The following is a 25,750-nucleotide window of genomic DNA, read 5'->3' on the forward strand; positions in this document are numbered from 1 at the left end:
ATTTTTTCTTTTCCGCCCTTTTTTATTTACATATATTCTTACCGATCGTCCATCTTTAAATGGTTTGCTGCTATGTGTAATATAATGACGACCGAAGAAATCACCTCCTTATCTGATGCCAGTCATTGCTCCGATATATAGAACAGTAAACGATGAACAGAATAAGGATCCTAATTTTGATAAGCACTCTTTTTTGATTTAGTAACAAAAATTATTAATCTTTTTTTGTTTAGCATCTTTTACAACAATTGGGCAACGAAGTTCTTAACTTATTACAAAACAAGGCAGGCCCCACTGTATATTTCGCAGTATACCAACGAGTACGTCAACAGGTGCTTAAAGTTAGAGAGGAACGTAGATCAAAACAAGCTCTTCTTGCCGTTACAGACCCAACTCTCGCAGCAAAGCGCAAGTTGGATAAAAAGAAGAAAACATTAGAAGCAAAGAAGAAGAGACGTGTTAGGTTCTAATGAATAAAATGTATTTGTAAATAGAATAATTTTTGAATAAAAAGATAGAATGATGAATAATAGCTATGAATTTCTGAGAAAAATGAATTTACTACTTCAAAATATGTTGATCTACTAACATAGAAATTCAAAGAAGCTGTATTGATCACAAAAACCTAACATTAGCTATCAAATTGCTTATTTTCCTGTGCAAAAGGTGACTGTAATTTGAATCCGATTTGCAAGATTTCACTTGTATGTCAACATGAAATATACATTACAAAACCTTTTTTTTTTTAAGGGCAAACTTTATTATAGTAAAATTGCAGAATTTATAGTCAAGAGGTACATTACAGAACCATCATTAAAGATACAATCAAGCTTTAGGTTTTATAAAGAACTAATTGTACAATGGCTTTATTTCGACACAGTTTTTAACGTTGTTTCAAATGGGAGCTGTTCATCTATGCTAAAACTCAACAATTTGAACTATAGCTTTGCCTGCTAAAATGCCAGTAGGTAAATTAACAGTTATATTCCTATTTTCTGAATCATCAAGCTTGACGGATAAGCCGATTGTAGTTAGCTTTTGAGAAGGATCTGCAACTGTAATGCGATATGTTTTTCTTCCAATACACTTCAATAATACTACACATGGGTTGTCAACGTAAATTTCAGCAGATTTCCAAGGAGCTGTGTACTGTCCAGAAGTCCAAAAGGCAATTGCGATTGTTTCATCCTGCTCACTATATGCTGCGTTGACTTGAGGTGTTTCTGAAGAGTCTAAGTCTATAGGTGCTTTTTTCTTTAGAACATTACTGTGGAAATTGCTTTCTTGAACACCTGGTTGGACAATGTACTGAGTCAAAAGTCCAGGGGATGGGCTGTTTGAATGTTCAATATACGAGGTCCATAAAGTCTCACTATGTTTTCCCTTAGATATGCCTATTGTCGACCAGTTTCCAACCTTTTTCTTAGATTCTACATAAACTGGTTGTTCTTGCGGGAAATAATAGCCAATGTCGCTATGCCAAATACTACGAGTTTGTGTTGTTGTAGAATCGATATTTCCACTTTGTAATTTCCCATTAATATAAGTGTTTCCATTTTGGAGACGCTGATCTAATACAGTTACGAGAGGAGAAGACGAATTAATAGACTGAACAGATCCTAATTGAATGGCATATGCAGAAGAGAAAAAGAAAACTGTCTTTTTAAACGATAGATGGCCATTAGTAGGATTCAAGTAATCAAAAACGGTGATACCAGTATTATCGTCTGTGGCGCCTCCTACAAAATCTTTTTTACCCTTTGTTTTCACTTTTGTACATGTCAAAGCTGTTCCTCCAACGTTGACAGTGATGCCTGGAATAAGGTTCCAATTCCAAACTACAAATGTGTCTCTATATTCATCACCATTCAAATAGTTGAAAATAGCACCATCACTTAAATGAAACCCAAAAGGATTTTGTACATTTAAGCACTCTGAGTTGACCGTACGAGATGAATACATCTTCATTGTAACAACATAGTTGGCAGTACGATGAACCATATAATCAGAATTATAAAAATAGCGAGTTCCAATAAGTTGACCTTGGTTTGCATTTGATGCTGGTTGCTGTAGGCGACCTGTTATCTGTTTAAACGCTTCTTCGTTTTCCCACCCTTCAGTACTCTCCGCTATACTTGCAATATCAATTTTTACACCACCACTGGCTTGTCTATCTGAGTAGCGAAAAGAAATCATGCGACCAATCACACTGTATTGCCATAATAAAGCGCCTAATTTCGTGTCTGCTATAATCATCCATTCAGTTCCTTCTATTAAAGTTTCGAAATCTCTTTGAACTTCAGGAGAAGGCGCAAGAGCAGTATTTTTTGTCTCTATAAACACATCCAGAAGATCGTTAATATAGTCCTTTCCATAGTTTCCATTATATAACAATCCATTATGTTGCATAAAAGAGCCATCTGATTGAATTCCATCCTTGGCAACTATATCGCTTATTTTTACACCGCTATAAAATAGCCTCAAAGCATTTGTTAATATATCAAGGTTTTTGTTCAATAATCCAAGTGAGATTCCAATAGATGACACATCCAGCAAATTGGCACCAGTGAGTGGCGTATTTTTTAGCTCTGCTATAGCAAAAGCGCGGCTCATGATTGTGTTACATCCGCTTATTTGGGACATGGTCAAACCATCTTTCATTAATAAACAAATACGTCCAATCAGTCTGGGGACCGCTATTTCTTGATCATACCAATTTTTGTTCCACAATCCAGGTGTTCCGCAAGAACATTTGGAACCTTTTTTACCACCTTTGTCAATGCAGTCTTTTTCTGTAAAGTCATGATCAAGCCAATAGTTGAGCGCTAAATTAGCTTTTGACAAAAGCGTGTTATCGTCTTTGTTTATAGTGTGACCTACTGCTAGGGTAACTAATTGTTTGTTACATAAAAACATATTTAGACGCGTGTCAAAGTTCTGGCCTATTTTATATATTTACCTATCCTGGATAAATGTGAAAGGGCTGGCCAGTTTGCTACTCTTTGAAATACATAAGATTTTCATTTTGAAACGATTTAAATCATGTTCTGTATTATACCTTGCGTTACAACCCGATGTATAATCTACATCTGGCCATGTCCCTGTCATATTATTCATTGAGCCTGTCCTATATTTGTTCTTAGTTAATGAAATTACTAAATATATGTAGTGTATGCATTACCACTTGTTAACATTTATTAGAGAACTGTTGTAATGCACAATTATGTTTTTTATCCTTTGAGATAATATAGTATCTATATCTGATGTAAGGGGTAATACGAGAGCATGGAGAATTATATTCCAGGAAAAGATAAAGAGGATTATATTAAAGTAAAACATATTGTTTTTATGAAACACGATCTCTAAGAGAAGCTAACACAAAAAGAGAGATAAAAAGGAGAAACAGGTATTTATTGATGGAAACATGTGCTAAGCAATTGATTTTATTACAGAATCCGGAAGCACGCAAATTATGATTCGTTAGTTCAATTTCATTTACAATACTAGTTCAGTCATTACTAAAAGAAAACTTTTATAATTATATGAAGAAAAAAAAAAAAGAGGAAAAATGAAGGAAATAGGACTTCTTTTGGTCTTGTTCATATAAAAAAAAAGCATATAGTTCACAAGCTAATATAGAGACTTAACAAAAGATTTTGGATAGCAAGCAGAAGTATTCATGTCTTGTTTATTTTTAAGAGTAAATGATGTACAGCCTAAGAAGGACCATTGAAAGTATTTTGTTCACAAGAAATGATGAAGAATGATATAGGATGATTTTTTAATAACATATGTTCATAGTTTGTATCCTTTTCACAGTGTAAATATTAATATATGTGCCTTGCAGTTGGCACAATATTCTACGTATTATGCAATTAACTAAATGCTACACACTATAATGCGGATATCTACATAGTCTAATATATAATCCTGATCTTCATTCATCAGCCTACTTTAGTAGATGTATATATATTAATATCTTTATATCCCCATATACTCACACTATTAATCTTTAGTAATGCTCGATTTCTATATAATGACTATTTTTGGAGTACAACAATTCGGAAACAAAATAACATACTAGGAGAATGAATGTAGCCGAAAACAAACATAAAATTACATATACTGTATCCGAGAATGAGGTTTATTGTCCCAAAAAAAAAGATAAAAATATGCCTGTAAAAAAATCAATAGAAATGATGAAAGACAGTCGAAGCTGATGGCAGAATATTATTGTAAAGAATTAAAATTTGCTAACATTTAGTAATCTTGACTCATTGAAGGGGTCGTGTATTCATGAGTCTTAAAGATTTAAAAAGGCTTTGGAATTTGAACAGATAATATTGTAACACCATATGTTACTATAATAGATAAATTCTCTGATGATTGAAGATAATGGTTAAAAGTTATCTAGTAGCCAATAAAATCATAACTTGAAATATACAGGATAACTCTACTTAAGAACCATATAAAATTTTTGATAATGCAGTGCTTACACATATTAAGTGATACTTATTCTCAACTATATATCCAGTTCTCATTTCCAATTATTTGTTGAAATCCATACATTAAAGTACATAATAGACGCCTTTCAATCAAATGTAAAATGACCCCCGCGCAGTAACTACTGACGTAAAAGACTGTTGACAAAAACTTTTTTTGTTTTTCATGAATCCACCGTATCACGCCTGGATATGACGATGATATTGTTTTTTAAAATAAGTTGATATAACATATTTGTACTCTTTTTATATAGTCTCAAGTATTTGCATTTTTATTGTTTGCCTAAAAACCATTAGTCCAAGCAAAAATAGTATCATTTAAAGCAAGTCTCGTGCTATCACACACCAAAGACTGCACCTCATTTATAAAACTACAAGCCCAAACAACATGATCCCAAGATTACACAATTACACTGTATGGAGTCTAATAAGGATTATGCCTAAATTGTTTTGTACAACAATGAAAGGCACCGACCACAAAGGGTTTCTCTTTCGAAGTCTTGTAGATGTAAAACACTAGCTATAAACGAGAGAAAAAAATAGGAATTGTACATCAATAGACATATCTCTCAGGTTGAATGCAACCAAGTCTCCGTCTATCCCAAGCAAAAATGATTTTCTGTCTAATCCATTCACGATATAAACAAACAAACAAATTCTAGACTGTCAAATGCTGAACAGTTTTGTACAACCTCAGCGTTTCAAAACAAAAGTATGGGTCCGACCCTGCAAAATCGAACTGATAGGGACATATCTATTCATCTTAATTTTTAATGAGTTCCGCTGTGGCAAATACTCAAAGAAATAAAATTATTCTCTAGAATATACAATTAATTTTTGGAGTTGATGTGCTATCAACGTGGTAAGATTCGATGAAGAATCTCGTGTGTTACTTGGACGATGCTAGTATTTTAGTAAGACTTAAAAATAAAAATAGAGAAATAGAATGTATTTGATAAAGAAATTATATTTTTGGGAATGCTGACGCTTATTATTCATAGTAATAATTCTTTCATATGCAATGAGCTTTCTATGCTTTTTACTCAATGTGAAGACTATAAGAATTAAAGGCCCACCCAAGAATCTTAGAACTTAAAGGATTAATTCAAATGCAACCGGTTCTCAGTTCGAAGGCATTTATACATGAGTTGTGTGCTTTTTGAGAAAAGTCCTATAATAAGTATGATTAATGCTCTTTGATATACCTTTATCAAGGATTACGCCTTATTCTACAAATTAATTAATTAGAACTGTACAAATACACTAGTAGTATTTAATACTTTTTTTCTTTTGAAATGCACAAATTAACAAACCGCTTTCAAGCGTATCATGGAAAACAATCTTGAATCAGTTGTTAACAAAGGAAGCAAAATGATTTATAAATTGGTAATAACCAGTTCTTTATATATGTTTGGGGTCCTATCAGAGCTTATTGAACTTGGTACTGAAGCCTCAAAAAGTAACTCAGTACGATATCAAAGTCAATGAACCTGAAAAAAAAAAAACCAAAGAGCAAAAAATACAGGGCTCGCGATCCTGTATCCTCTTATACTAAGTCACTGATCTATTCAATCATAAGATATTAAATACCAGCAAGATTCTAATTTTCGTTGGCCAGGAGAGAAGCTATTTACACGCTACAAACAAGAAACTTCTGCACTTTTAATTTTCCTACTTTATATCACGCTCACTACCGACTACTTACTTTCCCAAGATAGCAAAGATCAAGCATCACCTGAATTGCTTTCAGATATTCTTAAATTGAAATGTCTTTAGGTAAATATGTTGAAATACTAAGGAGTATTGATATTGTTCTGCTGGATTCTCAACAGCTACAGCATGCTCAGCATTACAGTTTACTGCTCTTCTCTACAGGTGAGTATCCGCTTTAATTTTTGAAGAATTCAGGATCCTCAAGTCAAAAATAAAAATAAACGAGTTGGGAAAGCCATTGTTATTTCTTAAGATACACTACCCAACATGAGACATATTTCCATTAGTCACAAAATAAAAAGAAAGAAGATGAAGATATTGAAAAGCGACTGTATACTCGGGATTTCAATTTGTATATTAGATGAATAAATAGGCTTGATGAGAAACAGTAGTCTGGTCCCAGGACAAGGTTGCATGGAGTCATCAGAAGAATACTTAAAGCTTATGAACAATCCCACTCGTTTTCGATGTCTTCATCACTGAATAAGTAACAAAGAAGAGAAAAACCAATGGTCTTTCATACATATGAATTCAATGTTTTCGTTTTTGCACAAATTGCATATGGCAATATTTCCTCCAAGATGGCTGTTTATATCATTGAGTATAAAACAGTGGTTCAATACGTGATGATGATATACTTTTACTGTCATAATAAAAATATTATTTAATATACATGTGAACATACTATTGAAATCCCAAAAGTAGTCGCACATTGTAAACTTTTTCGCATCATTCTGTCTTAACCTCCTTCATATCAACCAAAGATAATTAAAGCAAAAACCAATAAATCTGTACATACTGTGTGTGCATACAACAAATTGGCATTAACTAAATAGACATACCTAAGTCTTACTTTCATTTTAGTTATGCTTATATCCTGGTGTTATTGTTTTCTGATACTTTCTTTCTATAGCCATCCATTTAATAAAAGCGCATAATAACTCCACAGTTTTAATACCAGAAAACGGAGTGCATTTTTAACTAGCTTCACAATCATATCTTAGATTACTTCTTATGAAAGTCCTTTATGAGCCTTTTTCAACGCTATTAATAAATACTTACCTGTCTAGTTAGATAAGCGCTTAAATTTGCCTACAAAAACAAGTCAAGGTCTCTTAAATATATCACAAACAATAACATTCAATTTGCGTATTTTTTAAGTTTATTTTTGGATAGGTTTATTTACCAAATATGTATGAAGAAAAGTATGGATATTATTGTGAGAATACGTATCTTACAGCTGTCTTTCAATTTAAGACTACCCTCTGTGTATGACTGTACCATATACATTCAACTAAGACTCTGTGTTGCTGTAAATGCTTTTCCATCACTAATACTTTCATTGATCAATGTTTTTTGATAAAAAAATCTTCATAGATATAGGTCTTCAAAGAGTAAACTTATATGTTCTTTTTTTAGTAAAACATTTGTGCTATTAAAATACCAAGAAGTAATCAAATATTTTATGCAAAAGATTAGCATTAAACACACAAAGAATATTGAAGGTGTTTTTAAATTAAAAGATTTAAGAAGTAATTAAAACTTTACTGGAAGTTATACTTCATCATAAAAGTAGAGAAAAATTTATGCAGAGATTATAATCTGCATGGCCGAGAACCTAAAGCATTAAATGCTTGTCCTTTTTATGATAAGCCTAATGAGTTCATAGACCTTGATAAAATATAATTAGATAGTTGTTATACACAGATATTTTAAAAAAAAGAAAAAGAAAACATCAATATGAAAAGTATGATTATGAAATAAAAGTAGCAAAGTCAAAAGGAAAGAGGAAGCGATTGAAATTCGAGAAGCATGGTAAGAAAGAAATTCTCACTTGTAGCAAATGTGGCAAAGAGGGACACAGGAAATCAAGATTCAAAGATTGAGAATATTATAACAAGACCATGGATTAAGCGATGGTAGAAAAGCTGGGAATGTCCTTGAATGTCATACAAAAAAGTCCATTTGTCATCTGTTATATGGCCACAGTATCAAGTTGCTTTCATTGATCATGTTCTCAGGCTATCCGACTTTATTAGATACGTACTATTTGGAGTACAATTATTTATCATTTTCTGCTTGATGAATAACAATGCATTAGCTCATCATAATTATCTGTTCAACAACACTTTTTGGTACTCAACCTCTCAATTATGCTTGCTTTTGGTGGATTCAAATTCAGATTTCCTTCAGTTATCTTTAACCTAGGAGACTATCTATTTAAAGGCTGTGGTGATACTTTGTCAGCTGAGTGTTGTGACAGCTATAGCTTATTTAAACAACGTTGTTGCAAACTTTGAAAAAAAGGATATTGTGTTATTTTCACAGAAAAATAAAAATTATTTATCTTGTAAGCTTAAACGAAAGACACATATGCAATGGATAATGGATAATGGTCTTATGCTTTAAATAGGAATTGAACATCAAGATAATTAATCATTTTCTTTTGGATATTGCTGATAACGATTACTGAAAGACAAACCTTTATGACCAATATGCCTGGATTTGATTTCTCAAGATGTTGAAATGAAGAAGAATTGCATTTTCATGGAAAAAAGTCTTCTCCGATACCATCAATATTTTGTACGGCAAAATCAAATGCATTGTGCATTAGTATATATAAATGAATACTTGACTTCCCAAATACGGTTCTATTCCAATTATCATTCAATTTCGTCTTGACTTATTAATCTGGGGATAGATTTTCAATAGCTGTTGTACAAGAAAGTTGGAAAGAAAAAGGCTAAGCATGAAGGAAAGCCGGTCAACAGTTTTCTGAACTGTAAACCTGCGGAATATTTTGGCAACGAGACGTTAATGCAAGCAAGAATATGCTTGATATTACAAATTATGTTCTCATAAACAAAGGGTATCCAGAAGCTTTTACATGAAAAGTTTCTGTAGAGGAAACAATTTCTCTTTCAGAGATTTAGATATTTACATTACAATGGTAAATTCACAACAAGATAACTTATAATTTCATAAGGAGTACTAGTTTGCCATATTTTATCATTTAACCCATCAAAATTTCCTCTTCCTCTTTTCTCGATTGCTTTTTTATTTTTGTCAAATACTTGGAAAACATAGTAATAATAATAATTTTAATTATAATAATATCAATATGCAGCATTATCAATTAATTTATAAAGTCTAAATTAAGTTTGTACACTATTTTAGAAAATGATATTAAATATATTCTATTTGAAAGAATAAATCATGATAGGATCCAGGTCGCTGTCAACACATTCATAGAAGCAATACATGTAAAACACAAACTTTTTAGTATTTTTATTCAAGTAATAATAATTACATCTACCTGTAAGTACTGCTATTCAAGAATATATTAGGCTTTCTTTGTAGTATTTTGATTATAAGAATGGAGATACATGAGTCGTTTATCAAACTGCGCGTAGCACTACTAGCTTACTCATGTTGTAATGATTTTGACAGTCTTCATTTCATGATCTGATACAACACAATAACTCATTCTTAATCCCTTTATGTATTAATACATAGTGTTTTTGAGGTTAAGCCGCCTGAATTTTGCAAAAAATTTAATAAATATAGCCATTATTTTTAATGTAGGACCTCACCAAGTTTTTTGTCGAAATTATAGGAGGATTGTCCAGAGTAATTGGTAGATTATAGTCGCGTTTTCGCAATATAGCAATACATGAAAAAGTTCCAATTTGGATGATTATATTATTAGCAAAGAAATAAGACAAAAGAATTCACTGAGAATTACAATGTCAGATCAGATGAAACAAAGGTCAATTGGGAGAAGTCAAGGAATATGGAAAATAAAGTATTTGTGGTATGAGCATGTGAAAATCAGAATATAGAGCTTTATTTCTTTTTCACAACAAAATATATTTCTGAGCAATAAAACATAGGATATAGTATTAAATTTCTCTTTTTCTCAAATCAAGCGAATAAGTAAAATCACTCAATTGAATTGAAAAACTCAGGTTTATATAAACCGTAAAGTACCATATTGAGAAACAAAGTAGTCTAAGGTGAATTGTATCACCGCGTTAAGGAAGCGTAGAGCAAAAGCAATAATAACAGGCTTATAAAAATAAAGGATCCTAATCTGCCTAGCCTTTCTTGATTATCACATTTTAAAAATCAAATCATAACTCTATGAAAGAGAGGACAAGACGCTCGGATAGAAAACAAAAGAGAACAGTGATATTTTTATTGCATAACATTTACATAAAACTTCAGCTCTGGCCAACTTATTGTGCAATTGCACAGTCATACATGCACATTTGCTCCATTATCGGGTCAAATTCAATTTAAGAATTTAAGTTAGAGAAAGAGATATAACTTAAGTTTTTTTTTCATTTTTTTTTCATTTTTTTTTTTTTTTCATTCAACATGTTGATTCCATAGTTCTTATTCAATTTCAGTCAAGGTTGTTAAAATATTTTGATGTAGAAGTAGATACGTAATCTGTACCCATCTTTGGTTTAGTATTTATATAATCTGTATCGAATAAATGAGGTTTTTGCTGCGTTGGTGGTAATGACATAGGGGGTAATTGGGTAATGGATGGCGGTGTTGATACTGATATCGGAGGAGAATATTGCATGTGTGACGAGGAAGGGGATAAGCCATAGTAATAATCATATTCTTGTTGACGGAAATAGTGATAGTAATAACGATTCCTTCTTGATTTTACGGACATGTGTGTTCTATAGTGTTGCATCATATTATCTTGTCTAGAGAATTTGCTAGGACAGCCAGGATATAAACAACAGAAATTTTTTTCCCCAGTATGTATTCTAAAATGTCTTGCTAAGTGTCCACTAAAGGAGGCATGTTATTCTTTCAATTTTTTATTCATGCTTGCATACAACACACAAACCTTGTAGTAAAGCTTTTTTGACATTCAGTACAGTGGTATTTACGTTTTTTTTTATCTTCTTTATCCTCATTTAATAAGTTGACTTGTCTTCCTTTGCAATTTATAGCAGACAAATTACTTGTGTTTGCCATATTTTTTATTTTTATTTTTATGAAATAAAAAAGTGATGAGAAAATGAAAGAAAGACAAGTCTAAAAGATCTGCGCGTTTATATAATAAACTTTAAGATCTTGTGTAATAAAACGCACTGATCGTCCTTTGTATTAATAACGTGGTTTGCACAACATTACCTAAAAAAGTGAACAAAATAAGGGCTTCTTTTTTTTATTAAAAACGTGGTTGAACTTTATTCAATTCCCGCATTATTTTAGTACGTTTTCTGTCCGTGCTTGCGGATAATAAAGGGTCCTACCCTCTTTGATTAACTGCCATTTTTAACAAAAATGTATACAGAACATTTATCGGATAAACTGAAGAAATCAGTTGATAATTAACTGATTCTTTTTTTATTTTGTTATATAAATAACATTTGATCTCAGTCTAATTATCGCATTAACCACGCATACTTGAGCTTTTGTTATTCAGCCTCTTTTGCTTCATCATTTACTGCAATTGCTTTTTATTGTATCGTCCCAGAATAACTTACATACTTTCAATAATTTTTTTTTTGGCAACTTTAGTTCTTATAGCCAAAAACAAAGTAAGGACATTAATCTTCATTATAATAGTAAAATATATATGGCTTTACCTGTCTTTTGTAAAGCTATTTGGTTTTTATTATAATTTATAATAAATAATCAAGATAATTGGCTTTACACTTGGTTGATTAACATAGATGCATTGTTTTATTACTTTTATTATAAAGCTTGTTTACAGCTCAATGATTCGTACGTTTTTTTTTGTTGAAATAAATAAAAGAGGGTTTGAATTGAAAAAATATACTTGACATGATCTTACACAATCATTCACTAATAATACTTTAATATTGTGAATTGACGCAATCATTCACTGATATCTGAATAAACATACGATAAAAGATCTAAATTTCTTGAAGCGCAAAATGGAAAAAATGCTGAGCCTAACTTTTGATTTATCAACTGACATTGTACGTCAGTTTGGAAACAGGATTTATATTCGGAATTTTAATAGACGTTACTCTTTTTTTGCACATGAACCCTAATCATTTTTTACAATCTTTTTTATTATATATTTTTAAAACTAACGAGAAATGCCTGTTAATCAACAAAAGAGTTATACTTTAAAGTTAGTTCTTTTAGGTAAATCAGTAACAGTAAAAATCTTAGAGCAAATGCTAATTCACTTTTTATTTATTAGGTGATTCCTCAGTTGGGAAATCAAGGTTTTTTTGGGATTTTATTTTTATAAAAATGGAATAGTTTTAACTCATAACTTTATTATAAAAGCCTAGTGTTACGTTATGTAAAGGATCAATTTGATGAATACAGAGAAAGTACTATTGGAGGTAAAAGAAAAGGAAAGAGGTGATTGATATAATTATTACTGTTTACTAAAGAAGGAAAATAGCTGCTTTCTTATCAAAGACGATTAAATATGATGAAAATACAACTATTAAATTTGATATTTGGTAAAAATGAACTATTTTAATTATTCAGTTTAACATTTACATTGTAAGACAAATACAGGGATACTGCAGGTCAAGAAAGGTACAAGAGCTTGACACCAATCTATTATAGAAATGCAAATTGTGCTGTTATTGTTTATGACGTTACTCAACTTGTAATAAAAAAACAATTTCTATTGCATATATTGACTAAATATATTTTTTAGTCATCTTTAGAGCGCGCCAAATCTTGGATAGATGAACTACAAAGACAAGGTGAATCTAATACTGTTATTGCCCTAGTAGGCAACAAGTGCGATTTAGACTCAAGTCCTGTTATCGATTCTAATGTGAGTACAAATACAAAATAGCAACAATTTATAATAATCGCTTTTTTCTTTTTTAAAAAAGACTACAAAGGAATATGCAGAGGAAAATGGTTTTGTGTTCATTGAAACATCAGCAAAAACAGGTCATAATGTAAATGAATTATTTACTGAAATAGCCAAACGTATCCCATTCGATCAATTGGATTATAGTAACCGTAAAAGAAATTTGGATAACCAAGATGTTGACATAAACTCAAAGAACAGTGGAAACAGGTGTGCTTGTAAAGTAGTAATAATATAAATGTACTATGAACTCTATGTTAACTTGTTTGTCATAGGCTAAATTATATTATTTATACCTTTTCTCTCTCTCCTTTTACAATATAAAAAATTCCCCTTTTTTATACTTCTCACCAGCCTCCTCCTCCTCCACTGCTAGTACTTCCACCACCTGGTATATAAAGAACTTTTTTACCGCGCGTTTGATTTTTTAATTTTGCACGTTCATCTACAACGGCTAAATAAAATTAAGGAATTACCAAAAAAGGATGAATTGAGATGATCAATTTTTAATTACCTTGCCTAGCAGCTGCCTCTTCTCTTTCTTCGTAATTTAATACAAGCTGCTTCAATTGTTTTTGCTCCTCACGTTCTGCTTCTTGCTTTGAACGCGTGCTTACTGCCAAAACAGAATCAGAAGGAATTTCCATGATTTTAGTCTATAACAGAGTTTAATAATGAATTACATCATTTCATGCAACTGTATCAGGTACTTACCTGTTGACGATTTCCTTTCTTTGTTAATAACGTAAATGCCATTTTACCCGTTTCGGGTTTATTATTCTCTCTAGCTATTGTACGACGATCTGCAAACAAAAGGGTTTATAAATTACTGTTTCTAAAAAAAGACTTTGAGTTACCTTGGGAACCTCGTAAGTTCATTGGAATCGGTACATCCAACATTGCCGCTTTCTTTTCAAATTTGCGGGATTCAATACTGTCTGTCATCATCTTGTTGAACTCCCTTTCAAAGTCTTCTTCATCTTCTCTAGAAATTTCTTCTTGTTTCTTTTTCAATACAACTACATCTTCTTCATCTCCTTCTACAGCATTTTCGGATTCATCTTGACTATCCTCTTCATCATCATCCAATTGATTTGCTTCTTCTTCTTCTTCTTCCGCACTTGAACTATCAGAACCTTCACCGCTCTCCTCCATCCTGTCCTCTGGAACCTTATCAGTTCCTTGGATGTTTTTAAGTTGTTCAAGAAGAATGCGGTCTACAGCTTCATTAGCTTGTTCGTATGTAGGGATGATATGAAGCTGGGGTCTCAGCATCTCAAAAGTATCTGAAATCATAAAATCAACATCCATGGGTGGTTTGGATTTACTCAATACATACATCTACACATATTTGTTAATATATGCGTCATACTTGTTTTCTCTTTCTATTTCTTACCTGGAAAAAGACTAAAAAGTTATCGAGTTTGGTTTTAGAACTTCCTCTATCAAAACACATGCCACAAGTATCAAGTAATGTACAGCAAAGACGAATACGGAAAAAATCATTAGGTGTATCAATAGGACAATAACGTTCTCTAGCAGGTCTTCCATACTCTAAAAATATATTTAAAAAACAGTATAAAAAAGTATCTCTTGCTTATTACCGTGACCAAAAGTAACAATTGTATAAAGTGTGTCAAATATCAAAGGCGATTCAATCATACGATAATTGTACAGTTCACCCAAATATTTTACCACAGCAATTCTTCTTTGATTATGCTTAAAAATGTTTTGCTGCGAGAAAAAAAAAATCAATAAAAAGACTAGCTACTTAGCAATCAACTTACTTCTAACCCCATACGAATTTCTTCTACAATGCCATCCACAATTTGCACACCAAAATCAGAGTGATACCTATTCAACCCACTAGCCAAAATAGCCATCAAGTGAATATTACCAAATTTAATTTTCCAAATCTTTTGAAAAGTCTTGACCAGAAATTGACGAATCTTCTCATCCTCCCAGTGTAATTTGCGCAGTTGCTTGAGTACCTTGTCCAAATACTTCTTGCACAAGTCTTCATGGATCAATTTACGAATATAGAGTTCCATGGGTGATCTTTCCTTAATTTGAATCGCTGGCTTATCAGGTGGGTTGGCTTGGTAGTAAGCATTCTCAACCATGAGTGAGTAACGACTGTCAAGGTGTTGCACATTCTTTTTTCGCATCACAGTTTCTAGCATGCCGCTCATACGAGCACTTGTCTCGGGAGACTTGAGGAAAAATCGACCACAACATTCGAGTAGATTGCATACAATGTCAATATTATGACTTGTAAAATCGTCAAGTGCTACTTTAAAGGCATAAAAGATGGTGTGCGCTGGAGTAACCTTGAACTTTGCCAATTCAGACAAAAATCGAATGTTCTGATGATGCAAGTTAGAAATTTTTTATAAGTCTCTCTTTTCTTTTTACCTTCACTCTGGATTCTATTAAATCTTGATTCTTTCTTCTTTGCAAGCCTTTGAATTCATAGGTCAACTACATAAAGAGCAGAAGGTAAGTGGAAGCGTCCTGTGCAATACATCAAAACACTTACAGCCGCAATAATAGTCTCTCCAATATCAGAGAAATAAACATTCAGGGTAGCAATGAAACGAGCATAATAAGGCAATAAGTCCAGTCGTTGTCTTTGTACTTTTAACAAGGCCTTAACCAGCTTATTTCTAGCGTTCTTATTGTTCATGTAACAAAAATCAACTGCTGCAGCATCAATCAAATCACGATTGGCACAGTTAGGCAAACGAGCAATGAATCCTTCTAATTGAGCATTTTGAGTTGGTTTAGTCGAACCATCTTCATCTCCTGCAGCATCTTCTACATTTCTATTGCAAAAAGTAAGCATTTTTTTTTATAAAATATTTCATTTCTAGACACACGTACTCTATAGCCTCTTCTAATGGATCTACATCTTCGTTTTCTATAATTTCTTCTTCCTCGGGCTGCTGCTCTTTTTCTTGCTCCTCCTCATCTTTCTTTACCGTTTGATTTTCTAAAAAGACATCGGGTACAAGGATACGCAAGTCTGGCAAATCCTCATAAAACTTGCGAGCATCTTCATCTTCCCACATACCCTGACTACCCACATTACTGCTTTCTTTACCATCCTGCTGAAAGGCATTTCCGCTGTTGGACACCATGGAGGATTGCTTATTGGCCGCCTCATCCTCAGGGAGATCAGGCATATCGAGGTCTAAGGCATCTGCAAGTGTCTGGGTATGACCAAGGAACTTTTCATAAGCTTTTGTTGCCTTTTCGAAACGCTGCTTACTCTCCTCTGATAATTCACCTCGAGCAAACAGGGTCTCGTTATTATGACGCTCCATTTTTTTCACGGCTTTATGTAACTTGACCATGTGTCGAGATACACTCTTATAATAGTTTTGCATTAGACTTGTCAAAAGACCGTGAATGTCTGGCGATACTACGGATTCTGGGTCGATTTCAAGCGCAATGGATTCAGCATGTTGCTCAGCAGCTGCCTTTTGCTTTCGAGGTACAATACCCATGATGGTTTGGCCATAATTTTTTAAAAAGGAAGCAACCAAAGGTAAGTTAATAAATTGTTCCATGTCGTTTGCCAACTAATATATATAATCTTAGGCTTTGTTCAAATCAATCCATTTTTTTTTTTTTTTTTTTTTTTTTTTTTTTTTTTTTTTTTTGCATACCAAATCTTTCAAAACGCTATAGACAAACCCATGTTCATCCTTTTTCTTTTGCTGATCTTTTGTTGTGCTCGAGTTTCCTGTGCTTGTTGTCGTATTCACAAATCCAGCTACACCATCACGATGCGCCTCAACGCCGTTTGTGGTAATGGAGGATAAGGCGGCTGCGCCATCAGTAACAGAACGAAGCACGCCTACCAACCACAGCTCACAGGCAATTCTCAAATAGGTTCTCTGCTTTGTGATACGTGCTGATTCCTCCTTCTCCTTTTGTTCTGCAGATAATGTAGCCAAATATTGTTTGTTGGGTGGTTGTAAGTTTTTGCTTAATTGACCTGATAATAATAAAGTAAAATTATCTGGAAATCGTTGATGTAAAGCGGATACAACCTATAAAAGATAGCGTTTAGACTAAAAAAAAATGTTGGGGTCATCTATACCTCAACACAAGCTGCAACATCAACACTTGTTTTACATTTTAGCATGCCCTCCATAACACTTCCAACAATTTCAGAAATGTATTTTTCAAGAGAAAGTTTATGAATGTCATTTAACAACTGTGTCTTCATATCTGCACCCATGGACGTTTTACATTTTTTAATAAATGCAGTATTCTTTTTGATATTACTATCCAAATTCTTGAGTGTCGCTGCTGAATTTTACTTTTTAATAATAGCGTATTTGGAATCTTTATTTCATTTACCCCTTTTATCCTTTTCCCATGCGAGCTTATTCAATTGTCGAAGTTGCTTTTTGGCGTCATCCATATTTATTTTCTTGCTTATAAAGAAGACGAGGAAAAAAAAAGGACTGACCAGCTTTTTTTTTTAAAAAACTTGAAACTCCGACAACAAGTTTATTAATTTATTGTTTTCCACAAATGGTACCTTATACACCTTTTTCTCTCTTTTTTTACAATTAAAACACAATGATTAGTGCCTTCTTCATCTATAATCAAAAAGGTGAGGTTCTCATCTCTAGACTTTATCGTCATGACTTGCGGTAATTATAAAAAAATTAAAAGCAACAAAAAAGAAAAGTTATTCATAAATGGCTTTAGACGTTCAGTAGCCGATATATTTCGTATTCAAGTGATATCCAACACCGACGTCCGTTCACCCATTGTCACTATTGGCTCTACCTCTTTCTTTCACGTACGTCATGAAAACTTATATATTGTTGCCGTCACCAAATGGAACACAAATGCTGCACTTGTATTTGAATTTTGTTATCGAATGGTCAACATTGGTCGAGGTTATTTTGGAAAATTTGATGAAGAAGCTGTCAAGAATAATTTTGTATTAATTTATGAACTTTTGGATGGTATACACACAAAACATACTGTTGCATTACACGCTTTGCCTAAAAACAATTTTTCTGTAGAAATCCTTGACTTTGGATATCCTCAAAATAGTGAAACGGATACATTGAAGATGTATATTACAACAGAAGGTGTCAAGTCAGAAAAGGCAATGGTAGAAGAATCAAGCAGAATTACAATTCAAGCAACAGGTGCTATTTCATGGAGAAGAAATGATATTAAATATAGAAAGAATGAAGCTTTCATCGATGTGATCGAAAGTGTCAATTTGTTGATCAGTAATACGGGTACCATTTTAAGAGGTGATGTATCAGGTCAAATTTTGATGAGAGCTTATCTCTCGGGTACTCCTGAATGTAAATTTGGCTTGAATGATAAGCTGGTACTAGATAATGATGCAGTGAATAGAACAGCGTAAGTAATCTAGCAATAATCGTATGTTATTTCTTATGCATCCTATAAAGGGCTCGTCGAACAAATGCAGTAGAGATTGATGATTGTCAGTTTCATCAATGTGTAAAGCTGGGTAAATTTGACACAGACAGAACCATTAGTTTTATCCCTCCTGATGGTGAATTCGAACTCATGAAGTAAATGATTTAAAAGTTTAGAAGAAATAGAAATGTAACTTATTCATCAATAGATACCGCACAACAGAGAATGTCAATTTACCTTTCAAGGTCCATCCTGTAGTGACTGAAATCGGTAAAAGTCGTGTTGAATACAGCATAACCGTAAAGGCCAACTTTTCACCCAAACTTTATGGCAATAACGTTATACTCAAGATACCAACCCCTCTCAATTCTGCTAAAGTAGATGTTAAAGTTGGAGCAGGTGGAAAGGCAAAATATAATCCATCCGAAAATTGTATCATTTGGAAGTATGTGCTATAATTACCAATCATGTAGTTTTGCAAGCTCACATTTCTTATAGAATACCTCGTTTCCAAGGCCAAGCAGAATATACCTTGAGTGCAGACGCAGAATTATCAGCTACAACACATAAGCGTGTTTGGTCAAGACCGCCTATTTCCATGGATTTCCAAGTGCTCATGTTTACCTCTTCTGGCTTGCTTGTTCGATTCTTAAAGGTGTTTGAAAAAAGTGGATATCAATCTGTCAAGTGGGTGAGATATATGACAAAGGCTGGGTCCTATCAAATTAGAGTAAGCATTTTTACTACAAGGAAAAAAGAACTTATTATTGACAATAACCTTTCTAGTTTTAATACCTTTTTGAACTGGTTGCTTTAATTCAATAAAGGGTGACTGTTTGCCCAAAGTGAAAAAAAAAGAGAAATCATATTTTTTCTGCGCTTTTTATTTCCTTTTTTAAAAAATAAAAAATGGATTTACGTACATGGGTTTCCGATTACTCAATGAAGGTGTGCTTTATAAGTGATTTTCTTAATTAATACCCTATACTGATTATGTATCATCATTAGTTATTTGGCATGTCCGAATCGGCCATGGTTGATTTCATTATAGCCACAGGTAAAAGCAAAAGTATTATTTTTAGTGGTTTTTAATCCATTTATACTTTTTTTTTTTCATAGCTCAAAAATCACCTTCTCCTCAAGATCTATATAATAGTCTTGTTCGTGCTGGTGCAAACAGTGACAGTTCCACACAACAATTTTGTTCTGATCTTTTTGGACGAGTGCCGCGCGAACAGCCACGATCACGTACTACCGCAGCTGCAATAGCAGAGAAGCAGGCTAGAAAAAGGGAAGCTAAAGAACAAGCTAAACTAAGAAAGGCAAATGAATCATTCCAAGTATTACTTGAAGATGACCAACAATTAGATGAAAGTAGCGACGACATTCGAAAAAAGGAAAAGAAAATTCGAAAGAAAAGAAAACAAGATGATTTGAGTGATGATGATACAGAAGTAAAGACAACAGATAGACGTAAACGAGGTAATAAAAGCATAAGAATTTTAGAAATTATTATTAAGACAGACGTTTTACTTTCGTATAGATAAAGAAGGAGAAGAAGAGGATAGAAAGAAGGAAGAAATGGATGAAGAGACGAGAGCAGAGATTGAACGACTTAAAGATATTCAGGAACGTGATGAACTTGCACAAAGATTGAAAGATAAAGACAAGAACAAGACCAAAAAGGTAGTCGAGGATAGATCAGCCAAAGAAGGCAGTGAGGCCTATAAGAGACGTAATTTGGCAGATGACAAGGAAGCACGTCAAAAAGCTTTACCAGAACTCCGTGTTCTTTCCAACCAAAAGTACCTCAAGCTTCGTGAAGAACAACAATTGTTATTGCTTGAGAAGGAAATTGAGGACGAAGAAAGATTTTTCAGCGGACAGAAAATGACCAAGCGAGAGATAAGAGACTTGGAATATAAAAAGGAAGTGCTGAGATTAGCCAAAGCACGTATGCAAATCGATACCAAGGAGGATGGATATATGTTACCTGAGGACTATATTACAGAAAAAGGAAAGATTGACAGAAAGAGAAAAGAGGATGCGCTATATCAACGTTACAAGGAAGAAGAAAAGTTTGAGACAGAACATGAACAGTGGGAAAAGAGTCAAATTCAAAAATCAGCAGTAAAGCTTCAAAAAAGAGAAGAGGATGACTATGATTATGTGTTTGACGAAGATCAAAAGATTGATTTTGTGTTATCTGCCAAGTTGAATGAACCAGATCAAAAAGATGCTGAATTGTTACAACGAATTGATGAAGCAGAGCGAAAGGCAAAAAGTATTGACGATGTCAGAAAATCATTACCAATCTATCAATACCGTGATGAGCTCATTCAAGCTATTCATGATTATCAAGTCTTGATTATTGTGGGTGAAACAGGTTCTGGTAAAACAACACAATTACCACAATATCTTTATGAGGCAGGTTATACTAAGAATGGCATGAAAATCGGATGTACACAACCTCGTCGTGTGGCTGCCATGAGCGTTGCTTCTCGTGTAGCAGAAGAGATGGGTGTTCATTTAGGTCAAGAAGTAGGATATAGTATTCGTTTTGAAGATTGCACATCAGAGAAAACGGCAGTTAAATACATGACAGACGGTATGCTGCTTCGTGAATTCATGACCGAACCTGATTTGGCATCTTACAGCTGTATGATTATTGATGAAGCGCACGAAAGAACATTGTCGACAGATATTTTGTTTGGTTTGATTAAAGATATTGCTCGTTTTCGACCTGATTTGAAGCTGCTCATTTCTAGTGCCACAATGAATGCTCAAAAGTTTTCAGAATACTTTGACGACGCTCCTATCTTCAATATTCCTGGTAGACCCTATCCTGTTGAAATCTATTATACAAAAGCACCTGAAGCAAACTATTTACGTGCTGCTATTACTCAAGTATTGACCATTCACGTTACTCAAAGTAGAGGTGATATTTTGGTCTTTTTAACAGTAGGTTTCCTTCTTTATAGATCAAAACAGTGCAAGCTAATAGTTTTTATACTTTTTAGGGTCAAGACGAAATTGAAGCAGCACAAGAGGGTTTAACACAGGCGTGTAAAGCATTAGGAAGCAAGATATCAGAACTGATTGTATGCCCAATCTATGCCAACTTACCATCTGAAATGCAGTCACGTATCTTTGAGCCTACACCTGAAGGAGCACGTAAGGTGATCTTGGCAACGAACATTGCCGAAACATCTATCACAGTAGATGGAGTCTCTTATGTGATTGACCCTGGATTCAACAAACAAAAATCATTTAATCCAAGAACAGGTATGGAAGCATTGACCGTTGTACCCTGTTCGCGTGCTTCTTCTACACAGCGCGCTGGTCGTGCCGGTCGTACTGGCCCTGGTAAATGCTTTCGATTGTTCACTCAGTGGGCATTTTATAATGAAATGGAAGAAAACACTGTACCTGAAATTCAAAGAGTTAATCTGTCAAACGTTGTATTGCTATTAAAGGTATTTGCTTTCTCTTTTATGAAAACCAAAATAATAACATTTTGCTTACTAGAGTTTGGGTATTAACGATCTTGTTAACTTTGATTTCTTGGATCCACCTGTTGAAGATACCATGATTCGATCTCTTAGTCAACTCTACGCACTAGGTGCATTAAATGATCGAGCAGAATTAACTAAATTGGGAAGACGTATGGCTGAATTTCCTATTGACCCCTGTATGTCCAAAGCTATTGTTGCTGCCGAGAAATATGAATGTACGGATGAAGTGGTATCCATTTGTGCCATGTTATCCGAACAAAGTTCACTGTTATATCGACCTAAAGATAAAAAGATCTTGGCAGACACAGCACACCAAAACTTGGTCAAACAAGGAGGTGACCATTTGACTTTGTTAAACATTTGGAATCAATGGGTTGAGACGGATTACTCTGTGCAGTGGTGTTACGAAAACTTTATTCAAGTAAGAACATTAGAAAGAGTAAGAAATGTTCGAGATCAGCTTGTACAGTTACTTGATCGTGTTGAAGTAAAACTTGTAAGCAATCCTAATCCTAATGATCCAACAAATATACAAAAGGTAATATAGAGAAAAAGAAAAGAAAAGAGAGGCTGGATTATTTCAAATATTAAAATGTATTACAATAGGCAATTACCAGTGGGTTTTTCTTTAACGCGTCAAGACTTAATAAATCAGGGGATTCTTATCGTACAGTCAAACAAAATCAATCAGTTCATATTCATCCAAGTAGTAGCATGCTTGAAAAGAAACCAAGATGGGTTGTTTATTTTGAACTTGTTTTAACAAGTAAAGAATATATGAGACAAGTAATGGAAATACAGCCAAATTGGTTACTGGATGGTAAAAAGAGGAAAAAAATTAAAGTTTAATGGCCGAATTATAGTTCCACTTTACTTACCCCACATTATTTTTAGTTGCTCCACATTATTACAAAGAAAGTGATTTAGATAATTTGGATGACAAGAAGAAAATGCCAAAAAAAGTAAAATAAATCAAAATGATATATGTTTTTATTACTTGTAAGATGTGTATGAGTATGTATGCGTCTGAAATTTAAGGCTTTTGTACCTCGTTTTCACATGCACACACATGGGGAAAACTCTCTTTTTAAGTATTTCCTTTTTCATTCATAAAAAATGAACATCTATTTCTCTTTCTCTGGTTTGCTGTATTAAAAAAAAATTGAGTGAGTCAGTCTGAGCAAAACAATAAAACGTGTCTATTTTTATAATCGATGAAAAAGATTTACGGGTTCCCGAGTTTACGAAAACGATTGGCCTAAGTTTGTAAGTCCCTCCCGATCTTTCCGGTTCTATCCCCCTCCCCAAACTTACCTTTTTATTTTTAATTCACTTTTTCTCCCTCTTTTCCTTTTTTTTTTTCTCTTTATATTTCAGCCATGACTGGTGCAGATACAGTAAGTCGCTTAGAGCAATATCGTCGCGCTTTCCAAAAGTATGCTTCAGCTGAAAAGGAGAATGAGAAAGTGATGACTAAAGATGACTTCCTGTCTGCCATTGCACCCAAAGAAGACTTTAAAAAGATTCAAAAGGAACAATACGAGTTACTCTACAAGCTTGCTGATAGAAAAGGAAAGGATTGGGTGACCTTTGACGACTTTGTTATTTTCCAAGACCTGATATCCAAGCCTGACGCGGAATACGAGGTGGCTTTTCGTCTATTCGACATCAATGGTACGGGTAAAGTGACCTTTGATCAATTCAAGCAGGTCCTCTCGAGTCATATGCCCACTGACGCGGTGCCTTTTGATTTCGATTGTGACTGGTTGAAATTGTATATTGGCTCCAAGGAAGGTCACCACGAACTCAGTTACCACGAATTCACTCAACTCATCAAAGGTTTACAAGGCGAACGTCTTCGTCAGGAATTCAAGCACTATGACAAGGACCAGACTGGGTTCATCTTACCCGAGGACTTTAAAAAGATCATCTTGGACGTGGCCAAACACAAACTATCTGATGATGTGATTGATCATTTACCTACCCTTTGCAACCTTTACACTGGAAATAAGGTCAGCTTCTCTTCTGTCGTCGCTTTCCACAACGTGATTCGTAATATTGACATGGTCGAATCTGTGATTCGAAAGGCAATTGATGCTAGTAAAGAAAAAAAGATTACAAAGGCCGACTTTTTGAAACATGCGCATGAGGCAAGTCGGTATACTGCTTTTACACCCATGGAAGTTGATGTTATATTCCACTTTGCTGGTGTAGATGATGATTCGGGTGTCTTGGGATTAGAGGACTTTGCTCGTGTCTTGGATCCTCGTTGGACTCAATCTAAACCAGTCGAACAAGCCATTCTTCCAGAAAAAGAAGTCAAGGAGAAAAAAAGAGGAGCTCTTTGGCAAATTATTGACAGCGCCTACTCTTTTACTCTTGGTTCAATTGCTGGTGCTGTCGGTGCTACGGCTGTATACCCTATCGATCTGGTCAAGACACGTATGCAAAACCAAAGATCTAAAGTAGTCGGTGAACTCTTGTACAAGAACAGTTTGGATTGCTTCAAAAAGGTATTGAAGAATGAAGGATTCACAGGGTTATATAGAGGTTTAGGTCCCCAGTTAGTTGTAAGTAGTAAAAAAAAAAAAGGAGAGTGAAAGACGGGAAACAAACTTGTTACTTGTAGGGTGTCGCTCCTGAGAAAGCAATTAAATTAACCGTGAATGATTTTGTAAGAAGTCAGTTTACTAATAAACAAAATGGAGAAATAAAATTCTGGCAAGAAATGATCGGTGGTGGTGCTGCTGGTGCTTCTCAAGTGGTAAATGAAAGATGGATGAAGTCATTTTTAGATGAAGCTGACCAGTGTTTTTTTCTTTTCACTTTAGGTGTTTACCAATCCTTTAGAAATTGTCAAGATTCGTTTACAAATCCAAGGTGAGCAAGCCAAACATATGCCTGACGCACCTCGTCGTTCTGCTCTTTGGATTGTCAAGCACTTGGGTATCGTTGGACTTTATAAAGGTGTAGCTGCTTGTTTGTTAAGAGATGTGCCGTTCTCTGCCATTTACTTTCCTGCTTATGCTCATTTAAAGAAAGATGTCTTCCATGAAGGTCCCGATCATAAACTGAAAATATCAGAGCTATTGATGGCCGGTGCCATCGCCGGTATGCCTGCTGCTTACTTCACCACCCCAGCCGATGTTATCAAGACACGTTTACAAGTCGAAGCACGAAAGGGCCAAACAACTTACAGCGGTATTACCGATGCAGCAAAAAAGATTTACGCAGAAGAAGGATTTAAGGCTTTCTTCAAGGGTGGTCCTGCACGTATTTTCCGTTCATCACCTCAATTCGGTGTCACTTTGACTGTCTATGAGCTCTTACATCAATTTCTTCCTCTTCCTGGTCATGAAACTACTAGTGCAACCACTCCTAGTCCACAAAAGATTGCTAGTCAAATCGAAGTTTCAGAAAGAGGACAAACGTTTCGCTCTACCAACGCTCTCAAGATGCTATTAGATCTTGATTATAGATTCGGTGTATACCAACCAATAAAAAAGGAAGCATAAAATTATAGATTATAATTACGTATCTTTTTATGTACAAATATATTCACTTGCTGGCAAATACGTATACACTTATTTTTTGTTGCTGAACGTCTTGTATTTTTTGCGGGGAAATATGCTCCAATTGGTTAAAAAAAAGGGGGGGGGGGCGATTGCAAAACTAATTTGGAGTACATTTAAATATAAAGCTAAGTTATACGTGTCATGTCAAGCCTTAAAAGCTATAGTTTTATGCTATAT

The 25,750-nt window shown here is 34.0% G+C and overlaps 8 protein-coding genes across 8 annotated transcripts; 5 read left to right on the forward strand and 3 right to left on the reverse strand.

The window, feature by feature from the left end:
• Positions 1-918: 918 nt before the first annotated feature.
• Positions 919-2,643, reverse strand: RO3G_14434 (uncharacterized protein; the record flags this gene model as incomplete). The annotated part of the gene is made up of 1 exon (XM_067669018.1): positions 919-2,643. The coding sequence occupies one exon, from the start codon at positions 2,641-2,643 to the stop codon at positions 919-921; it is 1,725 nt and encodes a 574-aa protein (XP_067525119.1).
• Positions 2,644-6,268: 3,625 nt separating this feature from the next.
• RO3G_14435 (uncharacterized protein) lies at positions 6,269-6,698 on the forward strand (the record flags this gene model as incomplete). The annotated part of the gene is made up of 2 exons (XM_067669019.1): positions 6,269-6,377; positions 6,589-6,698. The coding sequence occupies 2 exons, from the start codon at positions 6,269-6,271 to the stop codon at positions 6,696-6,698; spliced, it is 219 nt and encodes a 72-aa protein (XP_067525120.1).
• Positions 6,699-10,623: 3,925 nt separating this feature from the next.
• RO3G_14436 (uncharacterized protein) lies at positions 10,624-11,216 on the reverse strand (the record flags this gene model as incomplete). Its single annotated transcript, XM_067669020.1, has 2 exons — positions 10,624-10,951; positions 11,086-11,216. The coding sequence occupies 2 exons, from the start codon at positions 11,214-11,216 to the stop codon at positions 10,624-10,626; spliced, it is 459 nt and encodes a 152-aa protein (XP_067525121.1).
• A 1,097-nt stretch (positions 11,217-12,313) lies between these two features.
• On the forward strand, positions 12,314-13,247 carry RO3G_14437 (GTP-binding protein ypt5; the record flags this gene model as incomplete). The annotated part of the gene is made up of 7 exons (XM_067669021.1): positions 12,314-12,362; positions 12,421-12,445; positions 12,510-12,568; positions 12,631-12,691; positions 12,750-12,843; positions 12,895-13,017; positions 13,173-13,247. The coding sequence occupies 7 exons, from the start codon at positions 12,314-12,316 to the stop codon at positions 13,245-13,247; spliced, it is 486 nt and encodes a 161-aa protein (XP_067525122.1).
• Positions 13,248-13,406: 159 nt separating this feature from the next.
• Positions 13,407-17,308, reverse strand: RO3G_14438 (uncharacterized protein; the record flags this gene model as incomplete). Its single annotated transcript, XM_067669022.1, has 13 exons — positions 13,407-13,513; positions 13,574-13,715; positions 13,774-13,862; positions 13,917-14,400; positions 14,456-14,613; positions 14,664-14,793; positions 14,847-15,425; positions 15,475-15,540; positions 15,599-15,884; positions 15,943-16,252; positions 16,331-16,643; positions 16,731-17,117; positions 17,168-17,308. The coding sequence occupies 13 exons, from the start codon at positions 17,306-17,308 to the stop codon at positions 13,407-13,409; spliced, it is 3,192 nt and encodes a 1,063-aa protein (XP_067525123.1).
• A 347-nt stretch (positions 17,309-17,655) lies between these two features.
• RO3G_14439 (uncharacterized protein) lies at positions 17,656-19,019 on the forward strand (the record flags this gene model as incomplete). The annotated part of the gene is made up of 6 exons (XM_067669023.1): positions 17,656-17,729; positions 17,788-18,050; positions 18,111-18,462; positions 18,513-18,638; positions 18,692-18,882; positions 18,982-19,019. 6 exons carry the CDS (start codon positions 17,656-17,658, stop codon positions 19,017-19,019), a joined length of 1,044 nt encoding a protein of 347 aa, XP_067525124.1.
• Positions 19,020-19,500: 481 nt separating this feature from the next.
• RO3G_14440 (uncharacterized protein) lies at positions 19,501-22,969 on the forward strand (the record flags this gene model as incomplete). The annotated part of the gene is made up of 7 exons (XM_067669024.1): positions 19,501-19,540; positions 19,603-19,965; positions 20,027-21,444; positions 21,504-21,959; positions 22,012-22,536; positions 22,605-22,818; positions 22,893-22,969. 7 exons carry the CDS (start codon positions 19,501-19,503, stop codon positions 22,967-22,969), a joined length of 3,093 nt encoding a protein of 1,030 aa, XP_067525125.1.
• Positions 22,970-23,377: 408 nt separating this feature from the next.
• On the forward strand, positions 23,378-25,513 carry RO3G_14441 (uncharacterized protein; the record flags this gene model as incomplete). The annotated part of the gene is made up of 3 exons (XM_067669025.1): positions 23,378-24,568; positions 24,628-24,762; positions 24,830-25,513. 3 exons carry the CDS (start codon positions 23,378-23,380, stop codon positions 25,511-25,513), a joined length of 2,010 nt encoding a protein of 669 aa, XP_067525126.1.
• Positions 25,514-25,750: the final 237 nt, after the last annotated feature.

The sequence above is a fragment of the Rhizopus delemar genome, genomic scaffold (genome assembly GCF_000149305.1).
Source record: "Rhizopus delemar RA 99-880 supercont3.14 genomic scaffold, whole genome shotgun sequence".
Taxonomy (NCBI): Eukaryota; Fungi; Mucoromycota; class Mucoromycetes; order Mucorales; family Rhizopodaceae; genus Rhizopus; species Rhizopus delemar.